This window comes from Suncus etruscus, chromosome 11 (genome assembly GCF_024139225.1).
Source record: "Suncus etruscus isolate mSunEtr1 chromosome 11, mSunEtr1.pri.cur, whole genome shotgun sequence".
NCBI classification, from domain to species: domain Eukaryota; kingdom Metazoa; phylum Chordata; class Mammalia; order Eulipotyphla; family Soricidae; genus Suncus; species Suncus etruscus.
The window spans coordinates 28,902,379-28,926,859 of NC_064858.1; the positions used below are offsets into that span (position 1 = coordinate 28,902,379).

Consider the following 24,481-nt stretch of genomic DNA (forward strand, 5'->3'; position numbering starts at 1 on the left):
GAAAGCACAAGGAGTGTGTTTATTTTTGGAATAAAACAGATTTTACTTTTTTTTAATTTTTCTTATGATTATGTCATTCAGTATTCCTTCCTTCCTCCTTCCTTCCCTCCCTCTCCTTCCTTCCCTCCCTCTCTCCCTCCCTCCCTCCCTCCCTCCCTCCCTCCCTCCCTCCCTCCTTCCTTCCTTCCTTCCTTCCTTCCTTCCTTCCTTCCTTCCTTCCTTCCTTCCTTCCTTCCTTCCTTCCTTCCTTCCTTCCTTCCTTCCTTCCTGGCAGGCATGGGGGACCATATGGGATGCCGGGATTCGAACCACCGTCCTCCTGCATGAAAGGCAAATGCCTTACCTCCATGCTATCTCTCGGCCCCTCATTCCTTATTTCTTAAACCTCCCTTGGGGGAAAAACATCCCTAAGATTTAAAAACATGCAGGGCTGGGCTTTGGTAATGCTGACTGAACTCTGGGACAGAGTGCCTCAAATACCGTACGTACTGCAGCATCCAAAGATACTATTTTCTGACGTAAATCTGGCTCGAGAACTGAGATCTGTCCAGACCTGGCACTGATGCAAATGCCAGACAGATTCAAGCACCAGCAACAAGGATTTATCAAAGTATTATGGATTGCTACTCAATGTTGAAGAGATGTGCTTGACTATCAATCGCTGAAAATTCAAATTAATGACCTAAATACAAGTATTGTATCTGGATTAAGATATTCTTCTTGAGGGCTGAAAAGACAGTACCAGGGTAGGATATTTGCTTGTATGCTGAACATAGTTCAATCTCAGGCACTCTACATAGTCTCCTGAGCACTGCCGAGAATAATTCCTGAATCCAGTCAGGCACACAACCAGGTGTGCCTCCAAAATAAATAAAATACAATCCCCCATTAAAAATATGTAAATAGGGGCCAGAGAGATAGCATGGAGGTAGGGCGTTTGCAGAAGGGCGGTGGTTCGAATCCCAGAATCCCATATGGTCCCCCCAGCCTGCCAGGAGTGATTTCTGAGTGTAGAGCCTGGAGTAACCCCTGAGCGCTGCCGGGTGTGACCTCACCCCCCCAAAAAAAAAGTTAATATTAGGGCTGGAAAGAGAATCAAGGGTTAAGGCACTTGCGTTGCCTCTGGCCAACCCTGGTTTGATCCTCAGCACCACATATGTCCCGTATGTCGTCTGAACTCTGCCAGATGTGATCCCTGAGCACAGAGGCAGGAATACCACTGATGTAGCTACAACCTCCCCATCCCAATAAAACTAATGTATTTATGAAATAGATTAGAATGTTAGATACAAACTATGAGCTAAAACTCTTTCTAGAGAAAATCAGTTTTTTTTTCTCTTTTTGGGCCATACCTTTTGGCTCTGGACAAACATGAACTTTTTGTTTTTGTTTTTGGGCCACACTTGGTGGTGCTCAGGGGTTACTCTTGGATCTGCACTCAGAAATCACTCCTGGCAGGCTTGGGGGACCATATGGGATGCTGGGAATCAAACCCGAGTATGTTCTGGGTCAGCTGCATGCAAAAGGCAAAAACCCTACCGCTGTGCTATCACTCCGGCCCCAGACATGAACTATGTTTTAAAGGACTACAATATGATGTTTTGAAAGATAAAAACTTAATTTTTGTGTTTCTTTGCCTTTATTTGGGCGAAGGGGTTTGGATCATACCCAGAAATGCTCAGAAGTTACTCCTGGCTCTGCATGTATGGAATGCTGGGGATGGAACCTGTGTCTGTCACATGAAAGGCAAGTGTTGTCCTCGCTGTACTATCACTCTGGCCCCAGTTTATGTGATTTTTAAATGCCTTATATCTCTCATTTCATTTTTTAAACCAAATAATCTCATTTAATTTATTTTTTGGGCCAAGTGTGACTGACTCCTGGCTCTGCGTTCAGGAATTCCTCATGACAGGCTCTGGGAACAATAAGGTATGCCAGGGATCAAACCCGGTTTGCTGCGCTATTGCTCAGGCCTTCTTCTTCCTTCCTTCTTTCCCTCCCAAGACACAGCTGTGCACAAGAATCTACTTTCAGGAATCATTTCTGGCAAGCTCAGGTGATCAGATGCCAGGAATCAAACTTGGGTTGGCTGCATCCAAGGCAAATGCCCTATCCTTAGTTCTCTTTTGAATTTCTTCATCATACCATGTGTTCATATTTTTAAATTAATTTAATATCCTTGAGCTGAGGATAGTGCTCAAAGTGCTGGTGTGAGGGAAAAAAAATACATGGGGCCGGGCGGTGGCGCAAGAGGTAAGGTGCCTGCCTTGCCTGCGCTAGCTGCGGTTCGATCCCCCGGCGTCCCATATGGTCCCCCAAGCCAGGAGCAACTTCTGAGCGCATAGCCAGGAGTAACCCCTGAGCGTCACCGGGTGTGGCCCAAAAAACAAAACAAAAAAAAAAATACATTCTTCTATTTTTGTATGTGATACAGCAATAATAAATGTAACATCCGTAGGAATATCATCTGATCTCATTTGGAACTCAGCTGACTTAGAGGGGTTCGGAGATGTAAGTTAGGAAATCAATGTAGAATTTTGGCTATTATTTTAGTAATTTCTTCTTTATTTATTTATTTTTGGGCCACATCTGATGATGTTCAGGGATCATTCCTGGCTCTGCACTCAGGAATTACCCCTGGTGAGTTTGGGAGACCATATGGGATCCTGGGGATTGAGCCTGTGTTGGCTGTGTTTGCAAGGCAAACACTGTACTCACTGTACTATTATTCAGTTCCCAGCAATTTCTTTTTGGGCTATATACAACACAATGGTGCTCTGTACTCAAGAATCATTCACATCTGGTGGTGCTGGGGACCATATGGGATGTCAAGGATTGAATCTAGGCCAGCCACATGCTAGAAAAATACACTACCCATTATACTGTATTTTTTTTTTTTTTAACAATTTCTAAACATCAATGTCAAAGTCTCCATCATAGAAATCAAGCACCTATGAAAGCAGAACTTAAATATTAGATAAATGTTCCTGGGCCATAATTGGAAGGTGGGACAAGAAGACTAGTGACCATTCCAGAGTCACCAACACACACATTATCCTAGGACACATGGATTTTCCTTCCCTTTAACAAGTTTATAAAGTCAACCATCTAAAGCAGCACTGCTCCCTAGATGCTCTGTAGCCATGGGATCGATCACTCTCTTTTGGTGAGACACAACACAAGCCATTAGTTACGAGGCTTTTCACGAAGCCCTTAAGATGAGGCTAGTGTAAAAAAAATTAATTTGACTTTCATAAATGTATTAAATAATAGAGTCATAAGGGCCTTCTGGGTCACTAGCCAGTTGGCCTAGAAATCTTCTTTCTAGGCCTCTATCTTCTCAGACTATGGGGTCATGAGTCCGATATGTGATTCTTCAATGTCTATGGTGGGAGAGGAAAAGTTTGAAAAAAAAAAGTGGGTGTCCCATATGGTCTCCCATGCCTGCCAGGAGCCATTTCTGAGCAGATAGCCAGGAGTAACCCCTGAGCACCACCAGGTGTGGCCCCAAAACCAAAAACCAAAAAAAAAAAAAAAAAAAGTTGGGGGCACTCTAAAGTAAATTTGGTGTTGCTAAGGATTTACTCCTGGCTCTTGGCTCAGAAATTGCTCTTGGAAAGCTTAGGAGGACCATATGGGATGCTGGGAATTGAACCTGGGTCCATCCTGAGTCGGCTGCATGCAAGGCAAACACCCACCCCAATGATATTTCTCTGACCCCGAGTTAGCTTTTTTGTTTGTTTGTTTTTTGGGTCACATCCGGCAGCACTCAGGGGTTAGTCCTGACTTTACACTCAGAAATCTCTCGTGGCAAGCTCGGGGGACCAAATGGGATGCCGGGATTCGAACCACGGTCTTTCTGCATGCACACCTTACCTCCATGCCATCTCTCTGGGCCCTGATTTGGCATTTTTAATTTGTATGCCTTATGCTTTTATACCTGAGGTCATGTGAAAATTTCTCAGGCAAAAATGGGCTCTGAGTGGAAAGAGTTTAAGAGCCCTGTCTTAACCCACTGAAATAGGTTTCACCCCAGGGCCCCAGTGCATTTCATTCTTAGGAAAAAAAAAACAAAAAACATTTTCTTTGTCTCCTAACAGCTTCTTAAGTCTGAATGCAGGGTTTGCAGATTCCTCTGCTTTGTTCGAGAGCAGCCGGACAAAAGTCCTGTGTCCTGAGAGAACTTTTGTCCTTCACTAATCACCAGGGAAGACCCATTTACGTGTTGTCATTTTCCTGTTAAACAAAAAATGGACTTTTTCTGAGTTCTTAATGACTTTTTAGGAGAAGAATGTTTACGTTGGGAATCTGTGTAAACAACAGCAGACCACTCTGCCCTCTAACTAAAACAAAAACAACCTAATAATCTAATTGCTGGAGAATCCATTTCTCAAGAATGTCCTTGTCTAGATCAATCACTGCTGGCAAAATGAAACAGCCACAGAATTTGTCATGCCTGGGGTGAAGCAGAGAAATGTAGAGACGCTGCACAAAGGCCCAGGGCTCAGGACAATGGGACATTCTCACCAGTCTCACCTGGGCTCAAGGCCTTGCTCTGGGCTTAATGGGAAGCAAGAAAAACAAGGTGACTTTTCTCCTAGAAGAATATAAATAAACCATTTTAGAACTAAGGAGTTTGTGGCAAACTTAGGCAAATTTAAAGCCAGTTGAATAAACTGTCTGCTCTGTATGCTTTTCCTCAAAGTAAAACCCTGAGAAAATACTATAGTTTGACATTTAGAAGAATCAATACTTTAAACGGTGGGGCTAGATCACAAAGAATTTCCTTTGTACATTAGACTGAAGATCGAGGGATAAAAAATAACCACAAAGAAAAAATTGGGAAGCAGACATATGTTTGGGGAATCCAACCTATCTGGTACTCCTTTAAGAGAAACAACAATGACAAACCAAGATAGCTGATATAGTAAGCAGATGATTCAGGGATAATGATAACCCCTTTATTCAAAGTATGAAAACACTTCAAATCCAGCAGATCAAAAGGCGGTCACGAAGGTCATCTCCAGACATGCAACTTTATTTTTTGCCTTTTTTTTTTTCTTTTTTGGCTCATATCTATCTTGGTTTCAGGGACTGAACCTGGATCTTCTCCTGCATGCAAAGCCTACACTCAGTCTCTAGCCCAAAATGTCACAATTTCTTTTTTTTTTTTTTTTTTTTTTTTTGGTTTTTGGGTCACAACCGGCAGCACTCAGGGGTTCCTCCTGGCTCTATGCTCAGAAATTGCTCCTGGCAGGCTCGGGACCATATGGGATGCTGGGATTCAAACCAAAGACCTTCTGCATGCAAAGCAAACGCCTTACCTCCATGCTATCTCTCCGGCCCCAAGATGTCACAATTTTAAAGGCCACCAGTTTGTAAAAGATGCTGTGCTATGCTTGAAGGGAACTGTGAGTGTTTTTTCCTACGATCTTACTTGTCCTGAATTTGTCCTTTTTCTTTTTTTTGGTTTTTGGGCCACACCCGGCGTTGCTCAGGGGTTACTCCTGGCTGTCTGCTCAGAAATAGCTCCTGGCAGTCACGGGGGACCATATGGGACACCGGGATTCGAACCAACCACCTTTGGTCCTGGATCGGCTGCTTGCAAGGCAAACGCCGCCGTGCTATCTCTCCGGGCCCTGTCCTTTTTCTTTTAAGGTTTTAAAACCGCCCACTTCCCCTTAAGTTAAAAGTGGTTTTTCACAGGGTATACTGTATATATCTCATTTTTATATTATCTTTAATCTGTTTTCCATGTTTAATGGCCTTACTGCTAACCTGTATAACTGGACTTTCAAACACTTAGGTTATTTGTGTGCCCATCTTTATTTTAGGTTTTCATAGGTAGTGGGAAATACTAAAAAATAAACAACAAATTTGAAATCCCTTCTGTAAAGTGTACTGTTGTTGGCATACATTCCAAATAGTTATATTTTTTCTTTGATGCTCAGGGTTATGCCTGGCTAAGTGCTCAGAAATTGCCCCTGGCTTGGGGGGACCATATGGGACGTCAGGGAATCAAACCATGGTCCTTCCTTGGCCAGCACTTGCAAGGTAGACACCTTACTCTAGCGCCACCTCACTGGCCCCGGGATAGAACATTCTAAAAGTGAAAATCTTGTATCTATTAATAATAATAAAATAACATAATGTTTTCTGCCCAAACTAAATAAACTCTAAAATAAACTTGCACTTTAAATGTAACCCTGTTGGCTGGGGAGAGCTTAAGTGGTGGTTGTGTTGAGACCTGGAGTTCCCTGCAACTCAGTGCTGCTGAGCGTCATCTATATTAAAAATAAATAAGAATTAAATTAAGACACTGTCTAGAAATAAAGAGTCTGAGTTTTAGTAATGGCAACTGTATTCTTACTGAGTAAAAACTGGCACTGACTAGCCCAATTCAGAGACTTAAGAGCTTATGTTTTAAGGACATAATGACACTCTTAGGTCAATCCTAAAAATGTTTTTGGCATTTCTATTCAACTTCATTTCCTTCCTGGGCTTTGGATAATCATTTAAGAATTCTACTTTGTAAGCACTAACATCCTGTCATAGCCAGAGCTCTACAAATCTCTGCTGAATGAACTTTGTTGGGGGAAAAAAAATGAAATATATACATCAGCTACATATGCTAAAAGCAAAAAACTACAGTAGTGGGCTACTGTCGCTTTGGCTACACAAACATTTGCTTTTATAATACAAAACAGAACTGTATTAATATTATCTATTTTGTAGGTGGTGGCATGAGAGATTGCTTTCATATTCTTATCATATATACATATATAAAATACGCACACACACACACACACACAGACACACACACACATATATAAAGAAGGGTGGAAAGATAGCTCAAAGGGCTGAACACATGCTTTGCAAGTGGGAGGTAATGCTCCTTCCCCACCCCCAAAAAGGGGGAAAGAAAGTTCATTAATACGAATTCATCCTAGTTCTATGACTGGGGCTAAGTCATTGACTTGGTAATTATTGGCCCGCTTGCAGCTGCCGCTGTGTTGTGGGCGCCTAGAACAGCTCGGGCTTATAACCACTTAACAACCACCACTTCAGCTCTCCCCAGCCAACATAGCTTCATTTTCATTTAAAGCTCAAGTTTATTTTAGAATGCTACCACCTCCTCCTGGAACAGCAAACAATCTGCTGAGGACTTTCACACCCGGCCTGTCAGTTCCACCCCCGGTGTCAAAGAAGCCCCAAGAGTCACGCCCCTGGTGTCCAAGATACCCCAAGAGGCTGCCCAGGACCTGACACTTGACAGGCTCGGCAGTGTCAGAGGAAACCCAGGACTCTAGTGACTTTAGGGTTGTTTCCAGAAAAAAACCTCTTGATCGAGAGAGCTCAGTTAAGCAGGGCAGGCTTGGAATTACGAAGCACCAGTTCTTCAGTCCCCCTCTCCTCGCAGCAAAGCCCCAGGCCATTTTAATGATCATTTTCATTCTCCACAAAAATTGCTCTGGACACACACACTAGCAATTGAGGCTGTCATTATCTCCAAACCTAATTGATGCTATTTGCTGATTCACTCACCCTGAACTAGAACTTTGAAAAAAAAAAGGGGTGACACTTCCTCTGTGGCCTGCCTACATGTTCACACCAAAAATCACCGGCTCTGCTCCCGAGGAACAAACGTGGGGCTAGAGAAGAGCATCGTGGAGGTAAATAACAACACAATAAAATGAGGAACAGATGGATGCTTGGGAGAGAGGACCAAGAAAGAGGAGCCTCCTATAAGGACTCAGGGTAAGCAAACAGACCAAGAAGAAGGGAACAAATTGTAATTTATTCTCTAATGAGAAGCATGATATTAAATGTAGAAGCACTGAAGAGTCAAGATACCAAAGAAATTCGTTTAAATTCAATCATCCTTTCACAGTCTATTTATTTGTTTTCTGTTTCATTCATTTTATTTTTCTGGGGATCAAACCAGGAGCTTCACACATATACAAAGGCAAGGCACTGAGCTACATCCCAGCCAATTTTTTCCCTCACATTCTAAATTCTTTTTTTTTTTTTTTTTTTTTTTTTGGTTTTTTGGGCCACACCCGGTAACGCTCAGGGGTTACTCCTGGCTATGCGCTCAGAAGTTGCTCCTGGCTTGGGGGACCATATGGGACACCGGGGGATCGAACCGCAGTTCGTCCAAGGCTAGCGCAGGCTAGGCAGGCACCTTACCTTTAGCGCCACCGCCCGGCCCCTCACATTCTAAATTCTAACCTGCTCACTGTTCATTTTGTTTTCTGACAGCTCTGTCATTATGATCCCCTGTCCTGCTTAAGATTTTCTGGGCTTTGCTTCCTTTCATCACTTGATCAGCAACAAAATACTCAGAGGAAAGAGACAGGAAAAGGAAAAGGAAAGAAAAAACTAGGATGGAGAGAGAAAGGCTAGGTTTTAGTAACAAGGCTGAAGAGAGTTAGAGGTAATTCATTTGGGTTTGTTCTTGTTAAATAATGTCCTTTCACTTTCCCAGTTTCCTTAGTTTGCTTTTTTCCCAAATGTCTATTCTCTATTCCCCAGAAACGTTACCTCTGTAGCTCTCAATCATACCTAAAGATAGAAATTCCAGGACTCCTTGGAATATGAGAGACAAATAGGATCTTGCTTAATAGCTGAATAGAATGAAGTTGCTGAATTGGCGCGAACAATGAAAGCCATCAAGAGTCTTTTCAAACATCTTGTTAGCATTTCTTCCTTATAGGGAAGCTGTCTTTCAAGAACATAAAGAACAAAATGCAAAAAAGTACTCTTGGATTTTTACCTTGAATGGTTTCAGTATATACACCCAGTTAATTGTTTCTTTTTGCATTTCCCTTGAAATAAGTATGTTTATAAGCATTAAGAGTTCCTGTCTGCAGTTTTTTTTTCCATTGTAGTTTCTTAAGAGACTACAGAGAGCATAACAATGAGGAATTCCTATGGTTAAATAGCAGAATTCTCCCAAAACTCATTCATGTGTACAAAGTTCATTACCCAGTAATAATAATTATTATACCATAAAACCAAACACTACTACATTTTTTTTGGCACCCAGGGCAGTGCTCAAGGGTTACTCCAGGCTTTGCAATTAAAAATCAATCCTGGAGGTGCTGGGGCAGATGGGATATCTCTCTCTCTGGCCCAGGCATCTATAAAACTTTTGCCAACTAAAATTTGGCTTAATCTCCTAGAAGTTTTTGAAGTTAGTCTTAAAAATGTTTTCCTTATCTTACCTAAGGAGAACATCGCTGTTGTCTCTTGAAAACCTTTATGGTTTTCATTCCCCAGAGATATCACAGGTGTGCTGAAGTTGTTTTGCTTTCACTGTTTGTTGGATGGCAAACTGGTTTGTCATGAGAAACCTCCTATTTTCCCCCAGGAATCTGAGATTAAGGTCCTCAAACCATCTGGTGTTAAAGAATATTTTATTTGATGCCATATATCTAGCTAGGGATGAGAGCACTCTCAACGACATTCACTCCCAGAGTATTTCATTCAAGTTTTGTACAAGAAGTAAATTCTTTTCACAAAGAACTTTGAAGCTGGGAAAAAGTGATTCTCAGGCCAAGTGCAGCTGAACAAAGGAGGGCCCTTCCTTTCCATTCTTATGTAGATGTAGAGACTTTTATTGTTGTTTTGGGGTCACACTCCAGGCTTATTCCTGACTGTTCTCAGGAATGATCCCTGGTGGTGCTTCAGGGATCCTATGTAGTGCAGGGGACCAAACTGGTTTCATATTATCTCCCTGTACCTGCTACTTCAGTGACTTTTAAAAAAGAAGGGTAAAGACAAAATGCCACCATTTTTTCTTTTTTTGGCCACACCTGGCCATGCTCAGAACTCACTCCTGGCTCTTCACTTAAGGATTACTCTTGGTGGGGCTCAGGGAAACCTATAAAGTGCTGGGGATGGAATCTGGGTCAGACTCATGCAAAAAAAACCTACACTACCCAATACATGCTCACAAAGGACGTGAAGCTCAGCTCCAAGCCCTTCAATGCTTCTATAACCACCCCACATGTGTTGTGGTTGCCTACATTTCAGCAAAAAAGCATGGAAATTTACAGCATAGAACTATCCCCATAAAAACTCATTCATAGGCTGAAAAATTAAAAGAATAAATTAGTGAGGCAGAAAGTGTGTGGTTAAGGACTAGGACAGGGTAGGAGAGGAAATGGCTGAACGGGTGGAAAGACAGTAATTTTCTTCCCTCATTCGCCCCAACATGCCCATCCAAAAAAAATATCTAAGTTTCTGTTCCACCTACATCCATAGGGAAGCCCTGTTCAACTTCCTCTTAACTTCCGGTCTACTTTCTAAAAACCCTACTTCATCTCTCTTCAGGGACCCAGCCAGTTCTGGGTCTAGGCTACAGAGGCACACATTGGAAGCTTGGGGAAATCCATGTAAGGAACATGGTTCAAACACGTTTTTCCCAGTGTGAGACCTGAAGAAGAGAGGCATATCCTTAATCCCAGACAAGAGCATTAGAGGGCACCATAGGATACTCTTCAATTTGAGGCACAATGCTTGGCTAAATGCAACCTTTTCGGGAAATACAACTAGAGATGTGACTAAAGCTTATCATCCCATTAAGAGTTTAAGAATCAAATAAACCACTAAGTGAATATTAGAAGGTTGACTACAATTAGCATCTACAGAAACATGCTGCAACAGTTTCAGACACATGGCTTTATGGTACTCATACAGATAAAATGCTGGTAAGCAGGCCAAGGAGAAGTACCTCCACAGCCATTTGGCTGTGTCCTGAGAAGAAAAGGAAATATATCAAGATATCCTCCTTCCCTCCCTCTGAAGGGATTGCCAAAAAGCATTGCGCTTTTGGAGAGGAGATAATATTTCAACTGCCGATAAATTCAAATTTATTTCCAATTTCTGATAAGCACAGAGCCAAGACAAAACCTGACATAGATTTTTCATCCCTTTTCTTTTATGTTCTCAGCTAAGCAGAGGAATAAACAAGAGGGAACAAAAGCTAATGACTGCATTGACATTTTTACAGATCTATCTTAACAGTTTAAACTGTAACTGAGTTTCTCTAATATTTACTATTTACTAAGCTGACCAAGGGGAAAATGAGTTACTGAATACATTACCCATTTACTAATTTTTCTGTTCATTTTTAGGAGGAGGAAGGGGGTGTTATACCCAGTGGTGATAATGGGGACCAGAAAGAACTGAGGATTGAATTTGGGGTTCCTCCGTCTAAGGCACTTATTCCATCTCTGCAAGTCACCTCCTTGGCCACTCATTTTCTAAAGAGAACCCAGGTGAAGTATGCCATGGTATTATTGTATGTTCACAAGTCATGCTTCAGGTTTACGTTACCTCCGACCAGACAAAAGTTATAAACTTGGGTGATAATACAGTGGGTAGGGGATTTGCCTTGCACGGGGCCAATTCAGGTTAGGTCCCTGGCATCCCATATGGTTCCCTGAGCACAGCAGGAGTGATTCCTAAGTGCAAAGCCAAGAGTAAGCCCTGAGTATCACCAGGTATGGTCCAAACCACCTTCCTCTCCACAAAATGATAAACACTATCATTAGTTTATTAATAATTATAATTAAACAATTAATAATTTATAATAATGGATAATGTTTTTTTTATCATGAAGCATCCTGATGTGCACACTGTGGTCAGGTTCCTAGGTGAATTATAAAAGCATAAACATGATGTAATAAATAATGTGCTCAAAAACAAAACAAAAGTGGAAGATTTTATAATGAAATCTCTCCAATGTTATTTTACAGTTTGTTTTGTTTTTTTGGGTCACACCAGGCTGTGCTCAAGGCTTACTTACTTTTGGATCTGCACTCAGGGATTACTTCTGAGTGAGCAGGGAAACATGGGGTGGCAGCAATCGAACCCGGGTCAACAGGGCTCAGGAGGGTCTTGGAGACACACAGGCGGTACAGCAACCCAACCCAGGTCAGCCTTGTATAAGGCAAGCTGCTTACCTGCTATAGTGTCTCTTCAGCCCCAACAATCTGTTATTTAAAAAAAATGCTTCATTGCACACTTTGTCCTTATAATGATAGTACTTAGAAATCAAATTGCGGGGCTGGAGAGGTAGTGCAAGCAGTAGGGAGTTTGCCTTACATGCGCTAACTTAGGATGGACCGTGGTTCGATCCCCCGGTGTCTCATATGGTCCCCTAAGCCAGGAGCAATTTCTGAGCGCATAGCCAGGAGTAAGCCCTGAGCACAGCTGGGTGTGGCCCAAAAACCAAAAACCAAAAAAAAAAAAAAAAAGAAAAAAAGAAAAGAAAAGAAATCAGATTGCATTGGCACTGGCACTAAAAAGTCAAGGCTTTTGGAGTGATTTTCGAATCAGAAATTCAGAAATTCAGACAGGTCATTTTTATTTTTTGTTACAAGCATTCAATACTATAAAAAATGAGTTTATCTCTCAAGCACCTCAAAAGATTACTTCTGGTTCACTATTTATAGACAATGATTAGGGAACTTTAAATCCATTAGCAATGTACCTAGGAGATAGTAGCTCAAAGCACTGGACTTCATGCTTCATGCCATGGGTGGGCGTAGGACTCTCCAACTTAGCAACTTAAGTCTCCCATGCACACTGGGCCTGTCCCAAAGAAAAAACTTTTTTTTTTCCAGCCACGCCCAGCAAGGCTCAAGGCTTACTCTTGGCTCTGTGCTCAGGAATCATTCCTGGAGGTGCTTGGGGGCACTGGTGATAGAAAACGAGTTGGTGCATGCAAGGCAAACTCCTTACCCACTGTGCTATTGCTCCAGCCCCCAAACTATTTTTTACTTTGAAGACAGAGTCATCTGACAAGAATGGTTATTTTGTTGTTGGCCTTAGTCTGCTCTGATGGCTCCTCTGAGCAGAATCAAAGATGAAAGTGAGTGTCTTGTGAGTGCCTGTTCATTTGGTTGGCACATGGTTCTAAAATGTGGCCAGGGCGTTCCCCTCTCCCTTGGGGATTTAAAAATCCTCCCCTGTATAAAACTGATGAATCTATTTATAAACCCAGGCCACCAAAAATGCCAATAGATACAGACAACCCGGCAAATTGAAATAGATTCTGGCAGTAACAAGATGAGAAGCTGGAAATGTTTGGGCTTTTAAATCAAAAGTTGACACATTAAAAAAAAAAAAAGTCTTTTAAATGTTCAAAGGAAAATATCATTAATATTCAAAATGACCAATAATTCTTTTTTTCTGTAACAATAATATACTGTTAACACAACACAAAGAACAAGTTCAAAAGTATGTATTACATTTATATTAAGTGCAATTTTCAAAAACTATAAAAATCTGATTTATTTATAGAGAGATTTTCACTAGGAAACCTTGAGGATATAGACAGTCAGGCATAATTGGTTTCTAGGCAAAGACCCTGGCATGTTTCTATGATTGTCTCATTCTATCTGTGGACATGTTCTATTTTCTGTTTTCCCAGTGTTTGAATCTCATAATTTCTCTCCTATCAAAATATTTAAAAACTGGGATTAAAAAAATAATCATACAAATGGTATTTAAGAAATTCCCTCTCCGCCTTCCTTCTTGAAAAAAGTGTAAATTACTGTAGATTTTTTACTGACATGTTGAGAGAGCATATAAGGTTGTGAGAAAGAAGACGCTGAGATGGTAGGTGAGAAAAGGGACTTCTCAGAAGCAGAAGAAGTGGGAACCTGCTTGGGGATGAAGGAGCCAGCACCCCCCAATTTCCGTCCTCTCTGCAACTTTCTGAAGTTTGTTGTCTTTGCAACTACAGCTTAGATTCACACGCTTCAGAAACTGCTAGGTTATTTCCAGGGATTCTAGATAACTTCAGATGATTTTTTAAGTCTGATTTTTATTACACCCATACTTTACAAAAAATGTTTTTAAGCTCTCTAGACAAAGGTGCTTTTAGGAAAATAAATTCTTCAGAAATGTGAGAAGACTTTAGGGTGGTATGGCTCTGAGGGAAGGGCTTCTACACTATTTCGAGACAGATGCATCTTTATCAGTCTGCTCCCCTAGGGTACAGTGGGTGGGCAAATGTAATAGCACCAGGCCCTGAGGACAGGCATGAATCAGGATTCAGGAAGTGCTGATTTCTAAATGCATGCCCATCAAATTATGAAAAATCAGAAAGAAAATATTTTGAGGGTAAAAAAATATTATATATTAATAATAAAAGTAGGCTTTTTTTAGGATGAGAGAAGAAAAATAATGCAACGATTTTTTTTTTTGGGGGGGAAGGCATGGGTTGTGTTGGTGACCCCAAGCTGTGCTCAGGACTTACTCCTGGTTCTACACTCAGAAAAATATATGTGAAGCCAGGGAACAAACCTGGGTTAGCCAAGTTCAAGGCAAGCTCCCTACCCATTGTACCACATCTTTTGCCTCTAATGTAACATCTTTTAAAGGGTCATCATAATGGAAAAATTCCTCTTGAGATAGAAAATTCCTCTTTAAATATAACTAACTTAAAGTTGCATATTATTATTCTGTTATAAGCAAATATAAATATGCAAGTATTTGTTTTGCATTATTCTATAAAAGTTCTTTCTTTTGACAAAATGCTCAATTTGAAAATTCTAAAGAATATAAAATTTATATTAAAAAAATACCACATTCACTGAAAAAATTTCTATGCTTAAGGTCATACCAAAGTTGGAGTTAATTTCACTGGAGTGGAATATTAATAGAGGATTTCATCAAAACAAGTGCATGGGTATGCCAAGACTTGCACAATTTTGCACTTCTGCAAAAAGTGCCTTGTTATGAAGCTGGGGCCCCCAGAACCAGGAGGAGATGGGGAATGGGGAATAGGACACAGAAGAGGAAGTATATGCTCAGGAATTTGACAGCCCTGGCTCAGCGAACTTCTGGGACTCCAGCAAACTCATCTCACCCTAGGGCCCTCCTATGGAGGCTTTCACCTCGAGTAACACCCTTTGGGTCCACTCCAAAAAAAAGATAAGCTCCATCTGAGCTGCTCTTCCCTTTGATAAGATGCAAGCAGTATAGAGATGTTGGATTCTGAACTTCTGGTGACTCAGCATTTGTACCGCACAACTCCCCAAAATGGCCCCTTCCCATCTGCTGGCAGCATTACTGAATTGCTATTTGTGGGAGTCAGGCTATGAGCAACAAAGTGAGTGAAATCTGAGTGGCCTAAAAAATTGTACTATACTTAAGTTCAATTCAGTATCATAAGAAAGAAAATTCTACAAATCCCACCTGATGATCCAAATACATGGTGTTCCTTTGAAGATGATGTGAAAGAATTTCATTCTAGCAGGCATAAATGAAGAAACAAAAGGGGCAGAGAGAGAGAGAGAGGGTGCAGAATTCATGAAAAGGTCAGTTACAAGATAGGGAAACACAGGCAGTTTACCACAACCCACTATTCCACAGAACATGACAACTTCCGCACACATGCTCCCTTGGAAAAGGTACGGATGACATCCTACTGCAAACTTATATTCAGTTTTATAAGAAAGAGCCATGCATATAAGCTGAAACAGTCAGTAGAAATAGCCTTCAAATGGTGCAGCAGACTCAATGCTTTACCTGCTCACTTGTCTCTGCAAGTTTCTTTGAACGTTTCTCATATAGAAGCTATTAAACCCTTTGAGAAATGTTTATGAGTGAGGGCTCATCCTTTTAACTGAGAACATCAGAAGTATCTTAAAAAGCATGAAAGTATAGCTGCACGTAAAAATATCTTAAAAAAAACTTCAATGATTTAAAAGGCAGAATTATGAAAACAGCCAATTTGCAACTTCAGGGCAACTCAATTTTTGTTTCACCAAATTTGGAAACTTCAGTATTTGGTGAGCAATGATATTTTTTTCAAGCTTTAAGTGCATTTCTTTCTTACCACCAAAAGCTTGTGTGAGAGTGGCCAAGTGGGTGGGAGGCTGAGGAGAAATGAATCCTACCCATCTTTCCCACCCATGACAGGTTTCTTGCTTCTTCTTGAAGCAAATTCTCAAAGGGTCAATAGGAGGGTCCCCAGGTGGCCACGATGACAGGATGGGCTCATGCTCCAACACTAATGACGCCGATCAAACTGATTTCACGGATGGCTCAGGGGAAGTGACAAGGGTGGACGACACAGACCAATCTCTCCATAGCTGACCTTTGGGCTGTGGGCCTCAAGTTTGAGCTGCATGAGCTGTGCTAAGGTATGCTCCCGGACACTATTCAGTTCCGCCTGCTGTCGTCTCAGCTTTATGAGCAGCAGCGTAAGCTCCTCTGGCTGAAGGAGTACAATTTAAGAATCCAAATAGTGCGAAACAGGTTAATTGTTGTCTTAAGCGACAGATATTAAGCCAAGATTTCTTGGCAAGTTTCCTCCTATGGTGGACACCAAACATAGTGCCTAGACACTATGCTGAAGGGCCCTATACAAATGCATAGACATCTAGAGAGACAGAAGGAACAGTGTTACTTTAAAGGCACAACAAAGCAATAGGATTTCAAGGCATGTTTAGAAAACTCATGACAATATTTAAACATTAGGTATTAAAAAAAAAGCTCAATGGTTAAAGGCTGCTAAAAGATATTTAGTCAGATGCCTACATGGAACTCCTCAGACTTTTCCAGCCCCAGAACACCACCTAATGTGCAACAGGGCAGAGCAAATAGATGAAACCGTTCCTGACAGCTTCTCTGTGACATGCTTAAATGCCATTGCTAGTGTGTTCCTGGCATTTTATATGACTCAAAGATGGGCAGTTTAAATTTTCTTTGAAAGAAGAAAAACATGCATTTTATTCACATAAGAAAATTTTCCTCTTTTCATTCTCTGCTTCCTGACTGGTACTATGGTACCTATGGGAAATAAAATTTCAAAGGCATATCAAATTCCTTGGTAGGCAGATGGATCTGATGTATTTTTCCTTGTGAGAAACCGGTATAAAGTATGGCTGCTGGCAAATTCACAGGCCATAAAACCTGTCCAGGTTTATTCTCATCCTTGTGCTAACTATCCCATCTGTGGAAAGGCCACAGGGAGGCGCTGGCAGCTCTTGGGATTGACTGGTTTTTCTGACAACTCACAAGCTCTTTGCTGTTGCTCTTTATTTTTCCTAAAATCTTTGTTAGGGACAGAAATCATATGTACATAGTAAACTAATGAATTTTTGTTTGTTTGTTTTTTGGCCATACCTGGTAGTGGTTAGGGGTCATTTTTGGCTCTGGGCTCAGTAAGCATTCCTGGTGGGTTTGGGAGACTATATGAGATGTTGGGGATTGAAAGCAAGCACCCTACCCACTGTCACTTTTCTATAGACCCCAAAGAAATGGATTCTTTAGATAAAATTGAGATGAGAAAATACTGATGAGACAATAGTCTTTTATATTAGTCAGATAATGTGTTATGAAGGAGACCTTTGTAACAGAAGTTGGCCTTTGCTGTGCGCTGACTACAGTAGTGAATTCTTGGCATGGGGATTGAGTTCTGAGGGTGGGCCAGGGTGGATTTAGAGTTTAAGGTCTACTGAAATCCAGAGTATTTCAAGAAAAGAAATCCTGAAACTGATTTATTAATTATGTAGTTAAAAAGGTAAAGGGATTTTAGGAGGTTGAAAGAAACCAGGAAGTTTGTGACATATTTAAATTTGGAGGCAAAAAACGGGGCATATCTTTTTCCCCCCAAGAGCCAGGGCAAATAAAATTTTATCCTAAACATCCACTAGAGGGAGCAAGCGGAAGAGGAAAGATCAAAATAGGATATTTAGCATTTTCTTGCGATTAAAGTCTATCAGTGGAACAATCTAACATTAAAAAAAAATCCCAACAACATCTAAAAGGTTTTAGTTTTAGTCAAGCAATACTTATAAGCTATAAATAAACCTCAGAATCGTTTAAAGTCAGGAATAATTTGTGTTTATAAACGATCAAACATTTGTTTTGAACACTAACGATTCTAAACAACTCTAAATAGTGCCTCAAATTACATCTTCACAGAATTTGATGCCACCCATTAATATTAAAAGCATAGTTACCATTATCGAAGAATGCCAGTAAAATGAAATGAGGCCAAATTACCCTTTCTCTTTAATTTGAAGAATAATAATGTCCTAGGATTACTTTTTCTCAGTCTGAAGATAATACTGACAGTAACATCCAAGGAAGCCACTTGCTTCATCCAACTATTTTGGCATTTTTCTTCGTATAAATAACAAATAATTTTTCTTTTAAAAATTTTTTTGGAGGGAGAAGGAGGTAGTTTGAGTCATACCTTGAAGTGCTTACTTAGGACTTACTTCTGGCTCTAAACTCAGGGATCACCCTGGGTGGTGTTCAGGGGACCATGTAGGGTGCTGGGGAATGGAACTACATGGAAGTGTGCACCTTAACTGCTGTAATATCTCTCTAATCCTAGGAAATAACTTTTCTTCTGGTTTTAAAACAGTTTACCCATAAAAAACCCACAGGATACACTTAACAAGCCTGAAGCATGGCTACGCAGAAGGCTTTCTGGAGCCCATGAACAACTCTATGTTTGGTTTTTAAGAATGTCCAAGGAAGGAAAAACCCACCCATCTCACACAATAAGCCTTGAAAGTGTCATCCTGGATTGACAGATCCACTATGATCATGGAAATGGTTACGTGACTCCAGATTCTGCAAGAGAGTCTCTTTGGCAGAAGTTGCATGTCAGCTGTTTGTGAGGCATCGCTCTGAAAACTCAAACTTCATAGTCACCCAACAATGTTCTAGTATAGGTAGTGTGTACGTGATACAGGACACGAGAACGAGAGATCCTGCACTCACCGTTTTGCTCTGCAGGCTCTGGGGATTAACTGACTGAAGAGTCAGGCCAGCTGGCATCGACCTTCTGTCAGCCATATAGACATGCTAGGGAGGAAGCACAACATTTAAATGCTGATTTCTTTCTTAATAACATCCACGATGAGAAATCTTAAATTTGTATTATAAAACAATGTTAAAAAAATGCTGTTAAGGAGCTGGAGAGATAGCACAGTGGTAGGGTGTTTGCCTTGCACGCAGCTGATTCAAACAGATGGTGGTTTGAATCCTGGCATCCCAGATGGTCCCCCCGTGCCTGCCAGGAGCAACTTCTGAGCATAGAGTCAGGAGTAACCCCTGAGTGCCACTAGGTGTGACTTAAAAACTAAAAACCAAAAAACAAACAAACAAAAAGGATGCTATTAACACACACATTTTTGGCAAGTGTAAGAGATACAATGTAGGGCCTCTTATGTGCAAAGCAAGTGTTTTACCACTAAGCTACATTTCTGGTCCATATATATTTTTGTTTGATTGTTTCGGACACACCCAGCAGTGCTCAGGTGTTACTTCTGGCTCTGCATTCAGAAATCGCTCCTGGCAGGCTTGGGGTACCTTATGGGATGCTGGGAATTGAACCTGGGTCCATCCTGGGTTGGCTGCATGCACAGCAAATGCCCTACCACTGTGCTATCTCTCCAGCCCTATCTGGTCCATATTTTTAAGAACAGAATTTATTGCAATTCGTAGTTTTTAAAATTAAAAAAAATATTATTTATTTTGTTTTATGGATCACACCCAGTGATGCCCCAGAGTATTCTGGGGGTAATCCTGGTTCTGCACTCAGGAACTACTTGAGACAGTGCTGGGGGAAACCATCTGGGATGCCAGGGATTAAACCATGGTTAGCCACATGCAAAGTAAACAACTGATCCATTGAACTATCACTCTGGCCCAAGAATAGTTTTTAATTAATTGATTTTTTTTTTTAGCCACCCAGTGATGCTAAGAAATTAAATTTTTTTTTTTTTTTTTTTTTTTTTTTTTGGTTTTTGGGCCACACCCGGCGGTGCTCAAGGGTTACTCCTAGCTGTCTGCTCAGAAATAGCTCCTGGCAGGCACGGGGGACCATATGGGACACTGGGATTCGAACCAACCACCTTTGGTTCTGGATCGGCTGCTTGCAAGGCAAACACCGCTGTGCTATCTCTCCGGGCCCAGGAATTAATTCTAACATTGCACTCAGGTATCACCCCTGATGAGCTTGAGAGTCCATAGAGTGTACCAGGAATTGATCGAGGGTCAGCTGAATGCAAGGCAACTGCCCTATCTGCTATATTATCTTTTTTGGCCTCAGAAGATTAGCTTTTGTTCTTTTCTTTCTTTTCTTTTTTAACAAAACAAAAATCAAAGAACCAAATTGAAAGAAACTAATAAAAAAAAAAATCTCTACAAAGTCTGGCTGGGGGGCCTGAAGGAACAGTACAGGGCCTTCAAGCTTTGCGAGTGAGTGGTTATGAATTCAAACCCCTGGTGTCCCACATGCAGTGAGTGTGATCCTAGCAACTCCTCTGTCTGTGATCCCCAGTGATGTGAGAAATTCTTAGCTGCAATGTAACCAAGAGCTCACATATTTAAGAAACACCGCAACTAAGAATCTGTGTGAGTGCCATGGTCAGGTTTATGACATAAACGTATGTGAGCCATGCAGAGACCTGGTGAGCACCATAATGAGTGTGGGTCTCAATGAAGTGTGCAAACCCTGGCACACACATGTGCTGTGCCACAACAAAGAAAGGGGACCTAAATCTTGGTTATCACCATGGCTAAGCATGGAAGTGCAAGAGGTGGGTATGTGATCCCTGGAAAACTACCTTGAAAAGGGAGGGAGGGAGGGAGGGAGAGAGGAGAGAGAAAGAGACAGAGAAAGGACACAGAGAGAGGAGAGAGAGAGGGAGAGAGAGAGGGAGAGAGAAAGAAAGAGAGAGAGAGAGAAAGAGAGAGAGATCTGGTTGGGAGAAACTATCGTTCTAGAGCAGGGGTCTCAAACTCAATTTACCTGGGGGCAGCAGGAGGCAAAGTCGGGGTGATCCTTGAGTGCAAAGTCAGTAGTAAGCCTTGAACATTGGGGGGTGTGACCCAAACAACTAAAACAAAACAAAACAAAAAAAGATTCCTCTAGGGCAGGGTCACAAAATGTTGTACGGAGGGCCACAAATGGCCCCCGAGTTTGAGACCCCTGTTAAGAGACTGGAGCCATATAGTCCCCCGTGCCGGCCAGGAGCTATTTCTGAGCAGATAGCCAGGAGTAACCCCTGAGCACCACGGGGTGTGGCCCCAAAACAAAACAAAACAAAACAATACAAAACAAAACAAAACAAAACAAAAAAGAGAGACTGGAGCAATAATAGAATGGGTAGGGCCCTTGTCTTGCATACAACTGATCCAGGTTTGACCCTTGACATTCCATATGGTCTTTTGAGCACCACTAGAAGTGATTCCAGAGTGCAGAGCACTGAGCATTGCCGGGTGTGGCACCCAAACAAACAACTCTAACAACAACCAAAACTCAACTCTAGCTGGATTCTTCTACCTGCTTCTGGCTTCCATCTGCGGCTATAATCGTTTTTACTAGAAATGCACAAAGTGAATTCACTTTTGATAAATGTGTCTGGAAAAGGGATGAGACTTTAATAGCTTTTTTGGACGATTAAAGATTCATTTCTGAAATTGCACCAAAGCTCAAAAAATGGTCTTTTCTTAAGGTTAGCCACAAAGCAGTTCTCAAAACTCTATCAGTGAACTTTTCCTGCTGTTATATTAACATTCATTGGCTGATTTGCATGTTAAACATTATCTCTGACTTTGCCTGACTCTGAAATCTCAGACACTGTCTGAGTGTCATGAGGAAAAGCACAGCTCACAGAGCTCCGGCTGCTGCAAAAGGTGATAGACTTCAGAACACAGTAGCACTGACTCATATAGGCAATGTGGACACATGAACTAGGCCACAACATGCAACTGTGGATCACATAGGAATAACTACTGACCAGTGAGTTTGAAGTCCTCCCACTCTTAGTAGCAGACATAAATTTCTATTATTCTATTTTTCTGGTTTTTGGGTCACATCCGGTAGCATTCAGGAGTTACTCCCGGCTCTGTGCTCAGATATTGCTCCTGGCAGACATGGGGGATCATATGGGATGCCGGGATTCGAACCACTGTCCGTCCTGGATTGGATACGTGCAAGGCAAATGCCCTACCATTGTAATATCTCTCCAGCCTCTAATTATTTACTTATTTGGTCACACAGGGCAGCGCTCAGGGGTTACTCCTGGCTCCATGCTCAGAAATCACTCTGGTAGACTCGGGAGGCCATATGGGATGCCGGGATTCAAACCACCATCCTTCTGCATGCAAGGCAAACTCCCTACTCCATGCTATCTCTCCAGCCCATTTTTTTAAGCCTTGTCATCACACCTGGTGGTTATCAGGGGCTACTCCTGGGTTGGTGCTTTGGGGCAGAGGGGACTGTTACTTCTGGTTGTGCTCAGAGTAATATGGAGGGTTGGGGAGTGAACCTGGTCCCTCTGCATGGAAAGCAATGTTGAACTATTTCTCCACATTTCCCCAAATTCTCCCTTTTGCTTGCAAGTTTGACTGCTGTCATCAGTGACAAACAGTGTCTGATGTTTTCTATTAATTGAGAGGCTCATATTCCTCTGTGAGAAAGTATCTGTCAAAGCCTTAACCTATAGTTGGTGACCTGTTCTTCTAGTAAAAATGGTGTTTTGTGACAAAAGGAGAAAGCTCAATTTGCTACCGAAATAATCATGTTGGTTCCTTTCCCAGAGACAACCAGCAACACTTTGTTATATAAGAGAAATACTTTCAGCATATTTTCATTTCAAATCATAAAAGATTAAATTGGTATATTGGAGAGGCCATGATTGAATATAATCATCTTTTACTGCTCCAAAAGGATTTTCTGTTGTTGTTTCTGCATCCAGCAGGGTGCACCTGTTGATGCCATTCAGGGGTCATATGCACCTGTGAGCCAAAACAAATCATCTCTCCCTGCATGCACTCTAGCCTTCTGAGACATCTCTATGGTTCACCTCAAAAAAATTCTTAGCAAAATTGGTGCATTCTTTTTCTTTTTTTAACTTCTGGGAATTTTTTTTTTAGTTTGTTTATTTTTTTTTGGGTCACACTCAAAGATGCTCAGGGATTGCTCCAGGACCAGGTTCTCCACTTAGAAATTACTCCTGGCAGTAATGGAGAAGATATGGAATACTGGAGATTAAACCTGTTTTGGGTGCATGTAAGGCAAGCACTCTACCTGCTGTAATATCTCTCCAGCCCAAGAGCCAGTGCTTTGATAAATTTTATTTATTTATTTAATTTTGGTGTCTGGGCCACACCCAGTGGTGCACAGGGGTTACTCCTGGCTCTGTGCTCAGAAATAGCTCCTGGCTGACTCAGGGGACCATATGGTATTCTGGAGACTGAATCTAGGTTCATTCCAGGTCGTCCACATGCAAGGCAAACGTCCTACTGCTGTGCTATCACTCCGGTCTGAGCCAATGTTTTTTTAAACATCAATTCTGCAAAACTGTATTATCGAGGCACCTGAGTCAGAGAGAAACCATCTGCCACTGCCATCTTTCTTCCTCACAGTTGCACTTTTCTAGGGGCACACACTCTGACCTGGGTTAAAATGGGCCCCTGAGTCAGAGAGAGGATTTATATACAATTAGAACATAGGAGCACAATAAATAGAGCTGTGCTATTAAAATAAGTTGAAAGCTGACTTATGGATTACCTGGAAGTCATGCAACCTCTTAGGGGGGCATGGTATCACACTTTGAAAACTATTGATCGGATCCAGGAAGATGAAAGGACAGCTTGAAAGAAAAAAATGGTCAATATAGAAGATTTGTGTGAGTAATAGATATTTAATTGGCTGGGAAGTAGACAGAGCACACATTCCTACTTGCCATTAAAGCCAAAGAAAAGTTTGGTCTACAACAAAAAAGTTATATGAGAATACACAATGAAGCCACTTTTCAACAGGCTGTATTTTGTTTTTCTGGGATATTGTTCTTGCCTTTAATAAAGTCTGATTTACCAGGTAAGTATAATCTTGATTTTTGGGGGGAGGCTCACATCCATTGATATATAGAGTTACTCCTGGCTTTGGGTTCAGGGGATTACAGGGGATGCTGGGATTGAACCAGGGTCAGCTATTGGCAAGGCAAGTGCCCTACCGGCTTACTATTGTTCCAGCCCCAAGGACTTGCTAATTTCTAACTAACGTTACAGCAAGCAAATTGCTCAATGTAATAAAGTAACCTGTGCCTACAGCCTGCTGTAACTCTATGATTTATTTTTTAATAATATAAGCAAGAAATTCTTCAGGATGATCCTGGGATTTGGGTCATCAGTCAGGGACATGCCTTGCAAAAAGGAGACTTGGGATCAATCTTGGCACCACAAACAAATAGGAAAGAAATGATCTTTTTCACTCCACTTCAGAACTGCCAGAAGTGTACAGTGCCTTCTCCTGAGGCCTCAGAATTCAGCAATCTGGATTCACTTCCCATCACTCACAACTCAAATGGGACCTTTTATCTTTACGCTCAGTTAAAAGTCTATAGACCCAGCATCACTGGTCTTCCAGCACTAGACTGGGCATCAAGGGAGACAATGCAATAGGTCACTTATTGGGCTGGTAAAGCCT

General features: G+C 41.5%; 1 protein-coding gene across 6 annotated transcripts in view; it reads right to left on the reverse strand.

Moving 5' to 3' along the window:
- The window catches only part of PLEKHA5 (pleckstrin homology domain containing A5), a 249,854-nt gene that overhangs the window by 45,653 nt on the left and 179,720 nt on the right, over positions 1 to 24,481 (reverse strand). For 5 of the 6 annotated variants that reach the window (XM_049783774.1, XM_049783772.1, XM_049783771.1 and 2 more), the window contains 3 exons: positions 18,763 to 18,846; positions 16,121 to 16,240; positions 15,217 to 15,270 (listed from right to left, as the gene is read on the reverse strand). In XM_049783774.1, the coding sequence (XP_049639731.1) occupies positions 15,217 to 15,270; positions 16,121 to 16,240; positions 18,763 to 18,846 (258 nt within the window). The remainder of the gene's footprint in view (positions 1 to 15,216; positions 15,271 to 16,120; positions 16,241 to 18,762; positions 18,847 to 24,481) is intronic. The other variant, XM_049783776.1, reaches the window with a different exon arrangement.